Genomic DNA, 14,458 nt, shown 5'->3' with positions numbered 1-14,458 from the left:
AAGATTATCAGCTGATTAGGGCACTTGACATTTCGTAGCGCTGGCCTAAAAATGTGACACATTGCTGTCATTCAGTTGTGTGTTTTGGTTTCGCACTGTATTTCTTATTACGTTATTTGGTGGATTTTTTGTGTTAGATATTTGATTAGATGTTTAGCTAAGTTTCTTGTGCATGTATAGTTTTTAGAACATACCATGCAAAACCTATTACGCAATTACTCGCCATAAATCAGCGTTATTAGCACTATCATCGTAAAGTCAATCTATCGTCAAGAGGATTTTGATTATAAAATGCCTGATAAGACAATAATATTGAAATGTCGGCACTGTTCGAAGAGCTTCAAATATGACAGTGAGAGGAGACGGCATGAGCAAAGCCATAGTCCTCAATTTCAGTGCAAAATCTGCAATAAAAACTTTAGTTTTATGTAAGTATGAACACATTTTGTTCACTTTGTGAAGACGATTTGCATTAAATCAATACATTTATCGGTGTGTTATCTGTACCGTTTATCAGTCATGTATTGTGTTGCAAGTTACTATCTGTTAAGTCCATGTAATCCAGAATAGACTATGCTAATACTGGGGGTAAAGTTCATTAATAGGTGGTATCTGACCAAACACCTATTTAAGGAAAACTTGTGATTGCATCATAATGTTGTATATGAGTTATTAGTAGTAACTTATTAATGTTTATATTGTTCCATTTAACTGTATGATGAATGTGTTGATTGTAGATCTACTCTCCGTTGCCATCGAAAATTTCTCAGTACTAGCATGGAGTCTGCGATTGTGCCCAATATATGGCAATAGGCTCACCCCTTATTACATGGGAATTATGACTTTGTGTAGCAGTATTATGTGCTGTAACATGCACTTCTGCCTATCCCTTCGGCAATAAAAGGCGTGACTTTTCATATATTGTTCCATTTCACTGTATGATCAATGTGTTGATTGCAGATCTGCCCTCCGTCGCCATGAGAAACAGCACGAGAGGACCGGCAGTGTGCAGTGCTCAGAGTGCAGCAGAGAATTTAGAGACAATATACTCCTTAAAAGACATATCAAATATGCTCATGGAGGTAGTTTTTATTTTCATTCTTATTTTGATTATAATACTGTTTACTTTGCTTTGGACTACCTTGATACTAACTTAGTTGCCTGTAAATATTGAGCAAGGGGTTTGAGGTGGGATTCTCAGTTTTTAGAGAATTTTGTACCCTTCGATCCAGTGTTAGGCAATAAGCTCACTCACTATTACATAGGATGTATAACATAATTAAATAAAAAGTCAAATTAGTTTAAAAATTTATATAATTAAACTAGCGGACCCGACAGACGTTGTCCTGTCTACACGTCTGATTAATTAAAAAAACATTGTCCAGCGGACAAAATTGTGAATCTAAACCATTCTCAGATCCTCTTGAACACACACAAAAAGTTTCATCAAAATTGATCTAGATGTTTGCCTTTATTTGAAATATTTCCATTAAATAAATTACAGGGACATACACATGTGCGAAGTGTTCAGCTGTGTTCAGCAGTGAGCCAGCTCTTAAGACACACATGAAGACTCACAAGTCACAGTCGGAGAGACGGTACCAGTGCAGCTTCACCGGCTGCACAAAGAAATTCAACTTTGCACACCATTTGAAACACCATGAGATGACACACACAAACACTAAACAGCATTTTTGTAAAATTTGTAATAAAGGTAAGTTATTTACTAGGACTCTGGCCCAGTTTCATTAGCTCTGCTCGGCTCCTATCAAATCAAACAAACATACAAACAAACTCTTCATCTTTATATATTAGTATATGACCAGTTGGCATTGCACCTGCAGTCTCATCTGCAGTACTCAAATTGATAAGATATGAATTTTATTGAGATAGACTGACTTCTTTTAGATCTCAAGCGTCATTTAAAAACTTTCAAATTTTTTTTCAGATTGTTTCTTACTTTTTTGCATGGTCAGAGAGCCAAGCTATGTATTGATGGATTTTTATAATCCTGTTGAGTCCAGTGTCCGTTAATGCAGAGCAGGAGTTAGATTCCTGGGTTTAAATGGTTATGTTATTATGTTATTGTATGTTTTCCAATTTAACTCTTAATTGTAACAATAACAATATAATTTTAATATTCCAGGTTTCATACAATCACATCATTTGAAGACCCACATGAAGACTCACACATCCGACTCCTCACTGCACTGCTCCTTCGAAAATTGTGGGAAGAAATTCTCCACGGAATACGCTAAGAAGAGACATTTGGCTAAATATCGTAAGTAACTGTAGTAAATATTATTTTACCATTACTTATATAAAACTGGCTTCTCTTATTGGAGATCGCATTGAGATCCATCTTCATTTGAAGTGGCCTGTCAATAGATGAAATGAAATAAATCTTACATAATAATATGTGTATGTAATGCACATACATATAATTATAAACTTATGCGTTTCTTTATAACATATATTACAAAGCGCTAACTACGATCCTGGCATGCTTGATACGTCAGTTAAGCATACACTCATAGCCTTTTGTTAAAATCAATTGGATGATATCATCATTGTAAAAAATCACTCTAATTGGTTGCTTTATTGATCTTATGATCACGCAAACGACTGTTTTTTTGCAAGCTTTTTCTATTGCGAAGTCTTATGTAATATAACATCAATCCTTCTCTAAAATGGGTAGGTAGAAGTGTGTCTGGTGCACATATTAAATGTAACACCTATTTTAAACTGGTTATGTTATGAGATACAATGTTACCTTATTATTAATTATTGCCATAAATTAGGCACAATTTCAAACTCTGCTTCTCTGAGAATTTTCGACAAACCAAAACAACTCAAGAGTACTTTGCTCGACCTGGGAATCGAACCAAAGACCCCTTACTCGGCAACTGTGCTTGCGACATCTTGTTACATTTTTATTTACGATTTGAGATTGTTTTGTAGTAACAGGGTTGAATTGTGTCTACCGGTTAAATATGTCCGAAAAAAAGACCTAAGAATGATATGTTTTTGTTTTTAGATTTTAAACCAGACAGCGGGATATCATCGGATTCTAACTCGGCATGTGATTTCTCATCTATGGCAAAGTTGAAAAATGAAAATGGTAAGTGTTGTTGGTAGTTAATGTTTTAATTAATTATGCTTCACAAATCATGCTTATAACTACTGCCTTTCAGTATTTATTTGGCACAATCACTTACATTTACATAATCTAAAGAGCAAAGGTACCTACATCCTTTGCATACCCATTACCTACTTGACACATCATATTAGAAACTGTTATAACTTTAAACTGGATAAAGGATTTTCTTAATCGAATTTCAGATTCCGTAACATGTCCATCTTGTGGCCAGCTTATAGCTACGACTCAGTATGAAGAACACACATTCAATTGTATACAAAACGTTAAAAATGAAGTAACTAAAGAAGTACCAGCTAATATTTTTGATAACAGTGTTGACAGTAATTTTGTAGATACAACAACTGATAATGAATATGTAGCTCATTGCAAACTAATGATCGGGGGATGTATTATGAACGAGAGAGGCGAGAAATGTGTGTGTGCACAAATAACTAAGACTGTTGATGAAGAATACGATTTTACACCAATAGATAATGAACCTCTAGACATGAGTAAGACAGAGGTCGTTACAAGTAGTATAACAAATACAAATGCTAATAACAATACGTGTGAGGGCTGTGAATGTTCCCAACGCTGCGGCGTCAACATGAACGCTGCAACTAACTATCAGGACGACACTGCAGTTGTAGAATACAAACCTGATGGTACAGTGAAACTAAAAGATATATTTGAAATGGACATTCCTTCCATGAACACAGTTAAAGATGTTAAGCCAGAAAAAGCTAAGGCCAATGAAGTCAATGCTTTGCCTTACAATAGTTGCAAGGAGGTGCTGGGTAATTGTATTGTTAGTGGGAACGGTATGATGGGCGATGGATGTCTGTGCGCGAGGATGCTACTGGACGACCAAGTCACCGCACAAGAAATAGACGACATCACGCCACGACCAAACAATGAAATATTCTGTGATTGAAACAAACTGTTACTTAAATATTGTTGTTTATCTAAGAGTTATATTGCTTGTTGGTACTTAATAAAGTCTCGATATTTTTATCATGTTGTATCATTACAACAGCTATGTGTCATTGGGAAGGTAATTAACACTCCAATATAATTATTATTAACTTTATATTTATTTACAACATAATTCAATTATTTTACAAATCAACCATTTATACAAAATATTTATCTTAGTTAACAATTACTAAATTAATTATTATTTTACAATCAGACCTCACTTCTGTGTAATATCACTACGTTAATAAGTACGAACGGAATGTATAGTTTATCTGCGAGTTATCACATACGGCATGGCAGACAATCACAAGGAAATAACAAACGCCGTCTAACGGTTACACCACAATGTTTCAACTCGTTACAGCGTCCGATTCAAGAATCATTTAAAATAAAATAATATACATTTAGCTATGGTAACAATTACAAGATAGGACCGTCAGGTAATCCTCGAGACCGAGGGCGCAATATTACAGGACCTAAGGCTTTAGTGTACGTTCAGAGCGTGCATCGCGTAAAATACTTAAAGTACATACGTTTTACCAGATATTTATACATTTTACGCTATCTGCTTATTTTTTATAGACAAAGCAATAAATAAATCTAAATCTTTCTTTCAAGACGATGACTCTTCCTAGTTTGACTAGTCTAATGAATAAATTGTTCACGATAATATGAATAGGACATTAATATAAGGTACTGTGCAAGTTTCTAACAATCGAAACCCAGTATATTGAATGCAGTAATAAAATTGCATTAAAATTGGTACAAATTAAAAAATAATCTATTGAGAATAATTTGATCGATAGTGTCAACGGAATCACAGGAAATGGGAAAATAACTTTTATAACTAATTGTGTTGAGTTAAAATTGAGCTGCAGACTACGCTTCATTATTAATTACTGAATCATCTAGTGTCCTCTTATCACTTTTTGGCAAATCACTTATGTCATTGATGTCTTCAATGTTTTCACTTTTGTGCTGTTGCAGCAAATCTTTTTCCTCTTCAATGGGTACCACGCTGAGGTACCCTTCATTGTTGGCTGCGGGCGCAGATGTCGTAGGGCTCGCAGATTCCACATTTACGTCCAAGTTATTTGTGGTTGTAGTGGGCTCTCTTTTAGTAACGAGGTCATCAGTGTCCAATAGGAACGTGGAGACAGGTAGTGGTTCACTTTCCTTGGGTATAGATATCTTCACCTCACTTTTCATTTGGTCCAGTGTCGCCGGTGTTGTTGCAGCATCATTATCTGTTGTGTTCATGGTCTGAGTAACATTTTTCTCACTTTCATGAGCATTCACGTTCATGAGCAATTCATTAAATGAAGTGTCGTCTTCTGTCACTGGTGTTGAACTTACTACTTCTTGATTTTTGTTGCTTGTCTCAACTTCTTTACCGATTACTGTTAATGAGTCTTTGTTAGTCATTCCTTCCGAAAGGCTTGAGACATGTTCTTCCGTGTTATCGTTTTGAGTCTCTGTAAGATTGTTGGGTTCAAGATCATGACCTTCTTGAAGTTTTTTAACTAAACTCTTGTTGTTTTCTACTTCTGGTAGGAAAGGATTCATTTCTGTTTCGTGATCCTCATACTCTGCCGACTGAGCATTCGCAGATTTTGCTGAGTTAACTGAATTATTACCATTATGGCTTGGTATTTCGTATATATTTACATTGAGGTTACTTAATTGTGTGTTATTAGTTTCGTAAATATTTTCAGGTTCGACCATTGAGGAATTCGTGAAGATTACATCCATCGGCGCCATTGTAGTTGGTGTACTAGTGGTAGATGGCATTATTATTTCATCAACCATGACCGGGTGCTGAGGCTCTTCTATTTTTTTTGGTAATTCTTGGACAGTTAAATATTTATCAGCTTCGGACTCCTCCCAAACGGGTGCGGGTACAACATCGGTAGGTTTTTCTATCTCGATATTTTTAACTGAAGCAGTTTCATAATTTGTTTCTTTCGTTACAGTAGTCATATCAGAATTTGAGTTATCGGTTACTGTTTCATTATCATTCATTTCAGTAACTTGGGGAACGGTACCGGACTTTTCAGCGACTTTGTAAATATATGCTGTGATTGTAGTAGTTTCAATAGGCACATTAGTGGTTGTAGGTACTTCAGACTTTTCTTTTACATCAGCTGTCTCACCTGTTGCTTCTGTGGCAACAATTTTGGGTGTTTCAGTTGTAGCTTCTTTATTTACTCTTTTAAAACGTGAATCTTCATTATCGTAATCATGTGCCATTCCATATAACGGTTCGTCTGATTCTTGTTTGTTTCCTGTTGATCCCATATTGTTTAAGTAATCTGGTTCAAAATCATCGGTCTTCACTAAACCGTGGTGCATTAGGTCATCAACTTTGTGAATAATGGGTTCTGTAGGTTCATTTTTAGACATTTTGTTCATAGCCTCATTGTAGTTTATTTCAGTGACAGCTTCTGAGAGCCAATCCGAGTCAGTGGAAGTCGATACTGTAGCCTCACTTGGGTCAATTTCTTCAGTAGTAACAGTAACGGTAATGTCTGCAGTAGTATTCTCTGGTGTCACGGGTGGCTTTTCAATGGACTTAGAGGAACGATTGTAAAGCATGTTTATGGCGTCGAAAGTTATATCCATACCTTCTTCAGGTTCCCGTTCTCGTTCGCGTTCGGTTGATGTTTCGTTACTCGGTTTGTTCTCCAATACTTTCATTATTTTATCTTCTTCGGTTTCTTGATAGTGTTTGTTAATTGAAAATTGCGTAATAGTTTCAGGTTCTGCAGTTGTTGTTTGTTCTGATGGCATCGATTTATTAGTATCTAATGACTTGGCTTCCTCTAGGATGGAAGTTATCATAGGTCCCTTTTCAGGTTCTGGTTCGTCGTCGTCTGGGAAAGGCTTTTCAGTTTCCTGTTTTGGTTCAGGTTCAACAGTGGTTGTTGGGATTTGTGTAGTTGTCGGTACTACTTTATTCATTTCTCCTTCATCTATTTCCGCACTTACAGGCAAAATTGAAGCAGCCACTTTGCTGACCTCTTCTATTCTTCTCGTTATTTCTGTGCTTGGAGTTGTCACATCTTTCTTGGTTTCATCATGCGACTCGCTTTCGAAAACTGACTTTGAGTTAATTGCAGTAGTGGTTTCATACAAGAAATCATCATCAAATCCTTTAAATGACCTTTGTTCTGATTCGTGCATAATTTTGTTCACATTGTTAGTGAGGATTTCATCGAAATCAGTTTGGTTATGTTCGTCAGATTTACCAATATTATGATATTCCAGCCAATCACTTATTTCAGTGGTGGTAGTTTCTGTAGTACGATTCTCTTCTGATGGATGTTCAGTTCGTTGTTTGGCACTTAAAATTGAGATTATTTCAGGTTTCGGCTCATATGACGGCTCATTGATAAGGTTTGGTTCAGATATAGAAATGCGTCTTGTAGTCATCTCCGAATCTTCTGGCTTATACGCAAATTTACCCTTGTTGGTATATAAAATAGATTTTTCTTCTGAATTTTCTGTTATGTCATGGGCAGAGTGCTGGTTGTTGCCTGCGGCTGTAGACGTGCTGGACGTTTCGGTAACCGGAGAAGTATCGTGTTCTGATTCAAAACCCATTTCATGCATCTGGGTTATAAACGTATCTAGAGTGTGATTGATTTCAGTTGTCTTTGACGTAGTTGTTTGTGATGGTTCGGGTTCAGAGGTTGGTTCTGGCTCAGAAGTTGACATTGTTCTCTGTTTCTCGCGTTCTATGAAGGCAGGATTTAATGCAACAGGTTCTGGAGTAATTGTGGTGGTGGTGGGCTCGGGTTCAGGTTCAGGTTCGATTTCTGGATCCGATTCTTGTTTTGGTTCAGGAGACGGTTCAGGCTGAGACTTCGGTTCAGGTTCTGATTCTGGTTCCATGTCATGTTCAGGTTTAGATGTTGTTTCAGATTCAAGTCCAAATTTCACGGCCGCTTCTGGTTCTGCGGTCGGTTCTGGTTCAGCTTTAGGCTCAGGTTCTGGTTCTGCTGTAGCGATGGGTTCAGGTGTTGGTTCTACTGTTGGATGAGGCTCAGCTGTTGGTTCAGGCTCTGCTGCTGGTTCAGGCTCTGCTGCTGGCTCAGGCTCTGCTGCTGGTTCAGGCTCTGCTGATGGTTCAGGCTCAGCGGTTGGCTCTGGCTCAGGTTTGGGTTCTGGCTCTGGTTTAGGTTCTGGCTCTGGTTTGGGCTCAGGTTCAGCTTTAGGTTCTGGCTCAGGTGTTGGATGATGTTCTTCACTCGAATCAGGCTTGGTGGTTTCAGACTGTTCTTGATTATTATTTGTGTTACCGAAAATGTGAGAGAAATTAACATCTGCCTCACTTTCAGTGGTCGTTTCTGGCATCATATGATGGGTTTCTTTCCAGTCGAAAGTATGTTCGTGAGAAGTAGCTGCTTCAGTAGTAGGTTTTTCTTCTATGGGGACTATTTTTGTAGTCATTGGTTTGGCATCTACTGTAAGAACCGTGATGTCTTTTCCGTGTTCAGTTTCGGAATCTAATAATGAGATACACTTTTTAGGATTCGACATGTCTAGTATTTGGCCATGAGGACACGTGCAGGTGAAATCTAGAGTCATTTCATCGAATTCGCATCCATGTTCACAACCGTTTTTGTTTATTTGACAGATATCTAGCACTGGTCTGGTAGCTATTTTGTCTTCGGCGATGTGGTAAACGTTGATCATTCGGTTGTTCTTGGAGAGATAGTCATCGAGTCTTGCCTCAAGTTTGTTTGCGTTAAGCAGATCTTCTGTGGGTTCAGTGTGCAGCTTGGGCTTCCAGTGGACTCTGTAGGTGACGATGATTGAGCCCTTCCTGTAATTTATAAATGTAAATATTATTGATTGTTTCTCTATTGTGTGGGCATTTGAATATAAATAACCATTGTTCTGTATGCAAGTCGGTAGGGGATTTGAACCTGATTAGTGGCAATGGGAATAGCGATAAGTTTGGCAGGTATACATAAAAACGTTTGCTTACTTCAGCTGTGTTACTTCGACTGTGATCTCATTGGCTCCGTTGTCGAGGTCGTTCCTATCGAAAAGTGCTCGCTTTATTCCATCAACGAAGTTGGTGACAAATTCTCTATATTCGTTGCTCTCAGGGTCTTGAAGCGCGCTAGAGAATTCTTCATTGTCAATCTTCAGCTCGCCTTCCACAGTTCTGGGTACTGAAGTAAAAAATAATACAGTTAATTTTTGTTACATTGACCGTGATACAGCTATGGTAAGTAGCTGTACCTATAGTGAAACTAATATTAGGGTAATTATACGCGATGTTTCCATCTTCGCAACAATAGATACAGAAAAACCGGTGGACGCTTTCTCAATTTAAAAATCGAAATACGACCATAGGTAAATAAGGTATCAATAATTTCTTGCTGCCGCAAGTTTAAAGAAGATGTGTCTATTTGAGGCACTTTACAAGAAATTGAAAAACTAGAAGCTGCCAAAATACGCGTATTTTACTCACCATACATAGCGAAGTCGCCGGTTTCCTCCGAAAGACCGGAGGGTTCGTGAGCTTCATCGCTCTGTGGTTCTGGTCCGTGTTGATGCTCCGTCGTCGTCTCCATGCTATGGTCCTGTTCAGCACTGTGGTGGTCTTCGGTATGGTCGTGGTGTTGGTGATCAGATCCATGGTCGTGGTGAACGTGGCCGATCCCACCTAGCGCCCGCGCTGAATTCACCGATGCGTTGTATTGCTCCAATGGAGTTGGTGAGCCCGTGAATAGGATACCCGCTGAAAAAATTAATAGGTTAGGTTTAGTATGTGTATGTGGTGTTGGTGATTGTCTTAGCACCTAGGAACTCTTCTTTAACGAAAATCTGTCCATGAAAAAAATCGTACCTACATTGGACTTATATACGACTGGTGAAGAGTGTGTGCATCTCTGCCTACCTCTTCTCCCGAAGACGACGTACTATGTATGTTATATGAAAAGCAATTAATTCTATGTACCTTCATCAACACATACTTAGTATTTAGAAAGTAAAAACAAGTTACGTATACTGATGGGTAATGAATGACTCATTTCATCTCATTTACTCATACGTAAACGTTCTCAGAAGATATTCTATATGATCTAACGACCACATTCACTTAGTCTAATCGTATTCAAAGAAATACAGGTATTCAAGTTAGGGGACATTTTTTAAATAAAATAGTAAGGTGGGTAGATTTAGACTACAATTTTAACATAACTACATGACACAAGACGCATTTTATATTGTATCGTCACGCCTTTTTATCTCCGAAGGGTTATGCAGAGGTGCAATTTACAGCACGTAATGCCACTGTACAGTGTACACTATTCACCATTTGCGTTATAAGTCCCATGTAATAGAGGGTGAGGCTACTGCCATATACTGGAGAAAATTTCACATTTTGTATTATAAAAGAAAGGTAGATATACTCACTTGCTGCTAGAACGATGATGGCGACTATAGCTGCGACGACCAATCCCAGCAGGGTCCAGCAGAGAGGTCGCTTGCAACCCCCCTTCTCACCCCGTTTGTCGGCTGTCACGTACAATTTCTCGCCTCTGTGAAAAAAAAGAGAATTAAATGATGAGAATTTCAATATAGGTATCTAATTATAATTATAGGTATTCCTTTATAAAATCTTTATCGATCGACTACCTACTATTAAATAGCGATTGATTATATTAAGGATTTTTTTATACGTCGGTAGACACAAGAATAAAGTGTGAAATTGAATCAATGTATTTGTTTTTCGATATAATAAACGATTGCCTGTACCTATCTATTAATTTAGACGAATATAATCCCTTACTTGTATCTATCAAATTCAGACGAATAAATTAAACAAATATCAAAGAAATTACATGTTATATCGCAACAAAAAACCATCGATAGTTAACAAAATCATGGTCATTTTCATCAACATTTTTAGTAAGAATTGCTCCACCGGCCATATAACTAAACAAATAATTACCATCACTTCTATCTATCTACATGGACAAAGAAAAAAAAAACTATCAATTAATGTCCAATTACGAAACAGATTGCATAATTACACGGTGGGCAAAATCAAGCGGCGTAGCGTAACCGGAGAGGTCACAAAACATGGTTGATTTGCATAAAAATATAACCAAACTTAATTACACGCACTTCTCAGCATCTGCATTGGGATTATGTCGCTGACAACAACTGAGACTGTGAGAGGTTAAAAAACTTTCCGAGGATTTTTCCATAATTTCTTGCGCCGCCGAAGCTGGGCGGCTTTCAAAGGAATTGTCCATTATCTCCTGCGCAGTCGAGAGAGGACGTTTCTCGTTGGATTTTTCCATCGTTTCCTGGATTCACTTGACACTAGTGATTCACTTATGACCCGGCGCGGCAGCCGAACGGGCACCTACTAAAGCTTTCTACGCCGTCATCATGTTAATTTCTGCCGATCAGAGGTTTTATCGTCTACCTGCATAAGTTACAATATGAATGAAATGTCATCAAAGTTAATGTTGCCAATGCACGTGGCTGTTTATAGAATATCTAATTACATTCGTGATTCGATTGTAGGTACCTATGTATCTATATAATACAGAAAAGAAAGTTCTCGTTTATTACACCGTCCATATTTAGCAAAACGGATTAATTTTATATTTCTAGTAATTGCACTCGTTAGAATAAATTGGTATGAGTACACACATACTACACACCTATCAATTAATTAACGTAGCATGAAATTATTTATTTCCATCTACAATCTTAAGACAATAGGTAAAATGTGAAGTATTTACTATTATAAATATGACAACAGCTAAAACAATTCATAACTTTAATGTAATAAAGATCAAAATTCCATAGCTTTATGTGACATACCTTCTGGTTTAAATTCTGATTTCGGATGCACCTATGCAAATACATGGGTTGAGTTATTTGAAGGTCGGAAGGCAAGAGTCAAGGCGCGGCGCATTCCGTGCTTAAACAGTTGCCTTATAAGAAACCGAATGCTTAGTATCTAAGTGGATAAAGTGAATGTCTCTGATCATATTATTATTATTTAGAAGTTATTTATAAGTCGATTAGATTAATGATTAAGATTTCTTTAGGTTGGTATTGGCTGCGTATTAGTTGGTTTGGTACTTAGATATAAATAAATTACTTATGTATTTCTTTTTGGATAGGTATCGTCATGCCTTATTAGGTATCCCCAAAGGGGTAGGCTGAAGTAGTTACACATTAAGGCACGCAATGCCACGGTACAATGTACACCCACTTTTCACCATTGCGTTATAAGTCCCATATAATAGAGGGTGAACTTAGATACAATCAATCAGTTACTACATTTTTAATCACTTACTTACATTTTAAAGAATATTATTTACAAAGTTGAAACGTTTAGGTATACACATTTGCATAAAGCGAAAACACAGTCAGTCGCGACAGACTATTATAAACAAGCATGGCGGCTACGTTAGATACAGCATTATTTTTACTGAGGTTTTTAAATCGCAATGTCGTAATAGACAGAACATAATATTGCCAGGTGCTCTAAGCAGAACTAGTTTTCTTCAATTAAGTTTTAATGTAAGCACTAAGCAGCTGGACTAGACCACTTGTTTTTCTAAGGACTTGAATTACTTGGATAGATTTTGTCTTTACTTATATACATAAAATGATATTAGGTATCTAAGCTAGTCAGCACCTAAGTATTAAGCTAATTCGGTTCGAACTAATTCATGATTAAAAGTAGGTACCTATTCAGGAATATAATGTTGTTTTAATTTATTTGCACTTATGTCATTAGTGGAATTATTCATTCAGACATTTGAGCTTAGTGTAGGTACCTAAGTATATTCACATGATGATACCGGATCTAATGATTCAATATTTGCGGTAAAACTAATCACTCTGTCATTTTTAATCTTTTATCTTTAGTCATTTGTATTGGAGACTCGGTTGCCATTCAAGGAAGAAAGAAAAAGCCTTTATGTATTGGAAACAACTTGTTAACTCGCCAAATCACCATCTACCATAGTAGTCTACACGTCTACCTCTAGTAGTAGCACGTCTACCATAATAGTAGTAAAATTGGTTTATCTATCTCCAATTTTTCATTAATGAAACAACAGGGGTCACTCAATGCAAGTGTAGTTCATATAGTGCAAGCATGAATAGTTGTGTTATGTTAGCATACGTTCACATGTAGGTAAGTAGTATAATACTTCTCTTTCACGCCCGCGACAAGCCTCGGTGTGGAACTAAGAAGTAAGACATGTTATAGAGCTGAGAAACTAAGACATGTCGGTTATTATAAAATCCGCCGGTGGTCGCGAGGTGAGCGCGGTCGCCGGGTCGTCGCCCTGCGCTTTGTTCCCCGCCCCTCTACCCGCGACCCGCTGGACGCCCCTACCGGAACAACTCCTGCACCTTATGTCCCTTCAGATCGGTACTAGGCAGTATCGTCACACTATTGACATGATTGTCTTTAAGTCTATGTGGCTGTAGACTTGTGACAGATTGTGCTTAAATCTCTTTGTCCTAAGCTTGAGTCTATTTAGTTACAAATCTGTATTAACTGCGCGTAACACACATCTAACATTAACCTCGAACGTTATTTCTAGTTTTGGCAACAGCAACTGACACACCCATATTTGGAGATTTAGCATTAAGCAAATTATCTTAAAAGTCTAATGAGGTCGATTCTTTAATCCGCGCACGGACTTGTCATTGGTTGCGTAATTACAAACATTACTCCATAGTCAAATGCGATTTTATGGCAATTAGCTGGTGCAAAACCAGTCTTGTCTCAGCGCAGTCAAAAGTTGACAACAGCAACGCCAGTGACCCACATTCTGAGTGTGTGCGATCAGTGATCAATCGGAGCACGAGCCATTGAGCAAGCCTCTGTCTATTCAGATCATGAATGGGCTCAAATATCAGTGTGTCGTTTGGATTTACGCAATATGAGAGAAAACTGTATGTTTGTGTGTTTGTTTTAATTTGGGATTCTAGTATTTTTAGGTTAATTATTGTTTTATTTTAATATGTAACACGTGTGTGAATAACAAATTACTAATGCACTCAAATAAAATAAGTAAAAAACTTTTTTTTTTTATTATTATCTAACCTAACTATCGTGCGACGTACATACACGACGTAAATTGCATGCTGCTCATGATGAAGACTCCCACTGGCACTCGAAACTAGTAGAGCTTTTCTCCATTAATGTGCATGAGTAAACCGTGTTTTTTAGTTAGTTAAACAAACGTCATTTAAACCGACTTGACTTCGATGTTTTAATAAAACAATAGCTTCTCTTCCTTTCTTAAGGACCAGTGTCTAGTATACATACTCTGCAAT

General features: G+C 37.3%; 2 protein-coding genes across 3 annotated transcripts in view; one reads left to right on the top strand and one right to left on the bottom strand.

Moving 5' to 3' along the window:
- The first annotated feature begins 34 nt into the window (after nt 1-34).
- On the top strand, nt 35-4,153 carry LOC118263061 (zinc finger protein 16). The gene is made up of 6 exons (XM_035574832.2): nt 35-428; nt 961-1,082; nt 1,505-1,714; nt 2,147-2,281; nt 3,038-3,121; nt 3,343-4,153. The coding sequence occupies exons 1-6, from the start codon at nt 292-294 to the stop codon at nt 4,071-4,073; spliced, it is 1,419 nt and encodes a 472-aa protein (XP_035430725.2). The 5' UTR covers nt 35-291; the 3' UTR covers nt 4,074-4,153.
- A 58-nt stretch (nt 4,154-4,211) lies between these two features.
- LOC118263060 (uncharacterized) overlaps nt 4,212-14,458 on the bottom strand; it is a 73,050-nt gene continuing 62,803 nt past the window's right edge. The window contains exons 1-5 of one of the 2 annotated variants that reach the window (XM_035574831.2): nt 11,264-11,520; nt 10,550-10,674; nt 9,603-9,872; nt 9,111-9,300; nt 4,212-8,945 (exon numbers count right to left, since the gene is read on the bottom strand). In XM_035574831.2, coding sequence (XP_035430724.2) covers nt 4,997-8,945; nt 9,111-9,300; nt 9,603-9,872; nt 10,550-10,674; nt 11,264-11,442 — 4,713 coding nt within the window. In that variant the 5' untranslated portion in view covers nt 11,443-11,520 and the 3' untranslated portion in view covers nt 4,212-4,996. Of the gene's footprint in view, nt 8,946-9,110; nt 9,301-9,602; nt 9,873-10,549; nt 10,675-11,263; nt 11,521-14,458 lie in introns of those variants that run through there. The other variant, XM_035574828.2, reaches the window with a different exon arrangement.

Source organism: Spodoptera frugiperda, chromosome 12 (assembly GCF_023101765.2).
Source record: "Spodoptera frugiperda isolate SF20-4 chromosome 12, AGI-APGP_CSIRO_Sfru_2.0, whole genome shotgun sequence".
NCBI lineage: Eukaryota > Metazoa > Arthropoda > Insecta > Lepidoptera > Noctuidae > Spodoptera > Spodoptera frugiperda.
This window is presented reverse-complemented; position numbering and strand designations above follow the sequence as displayed.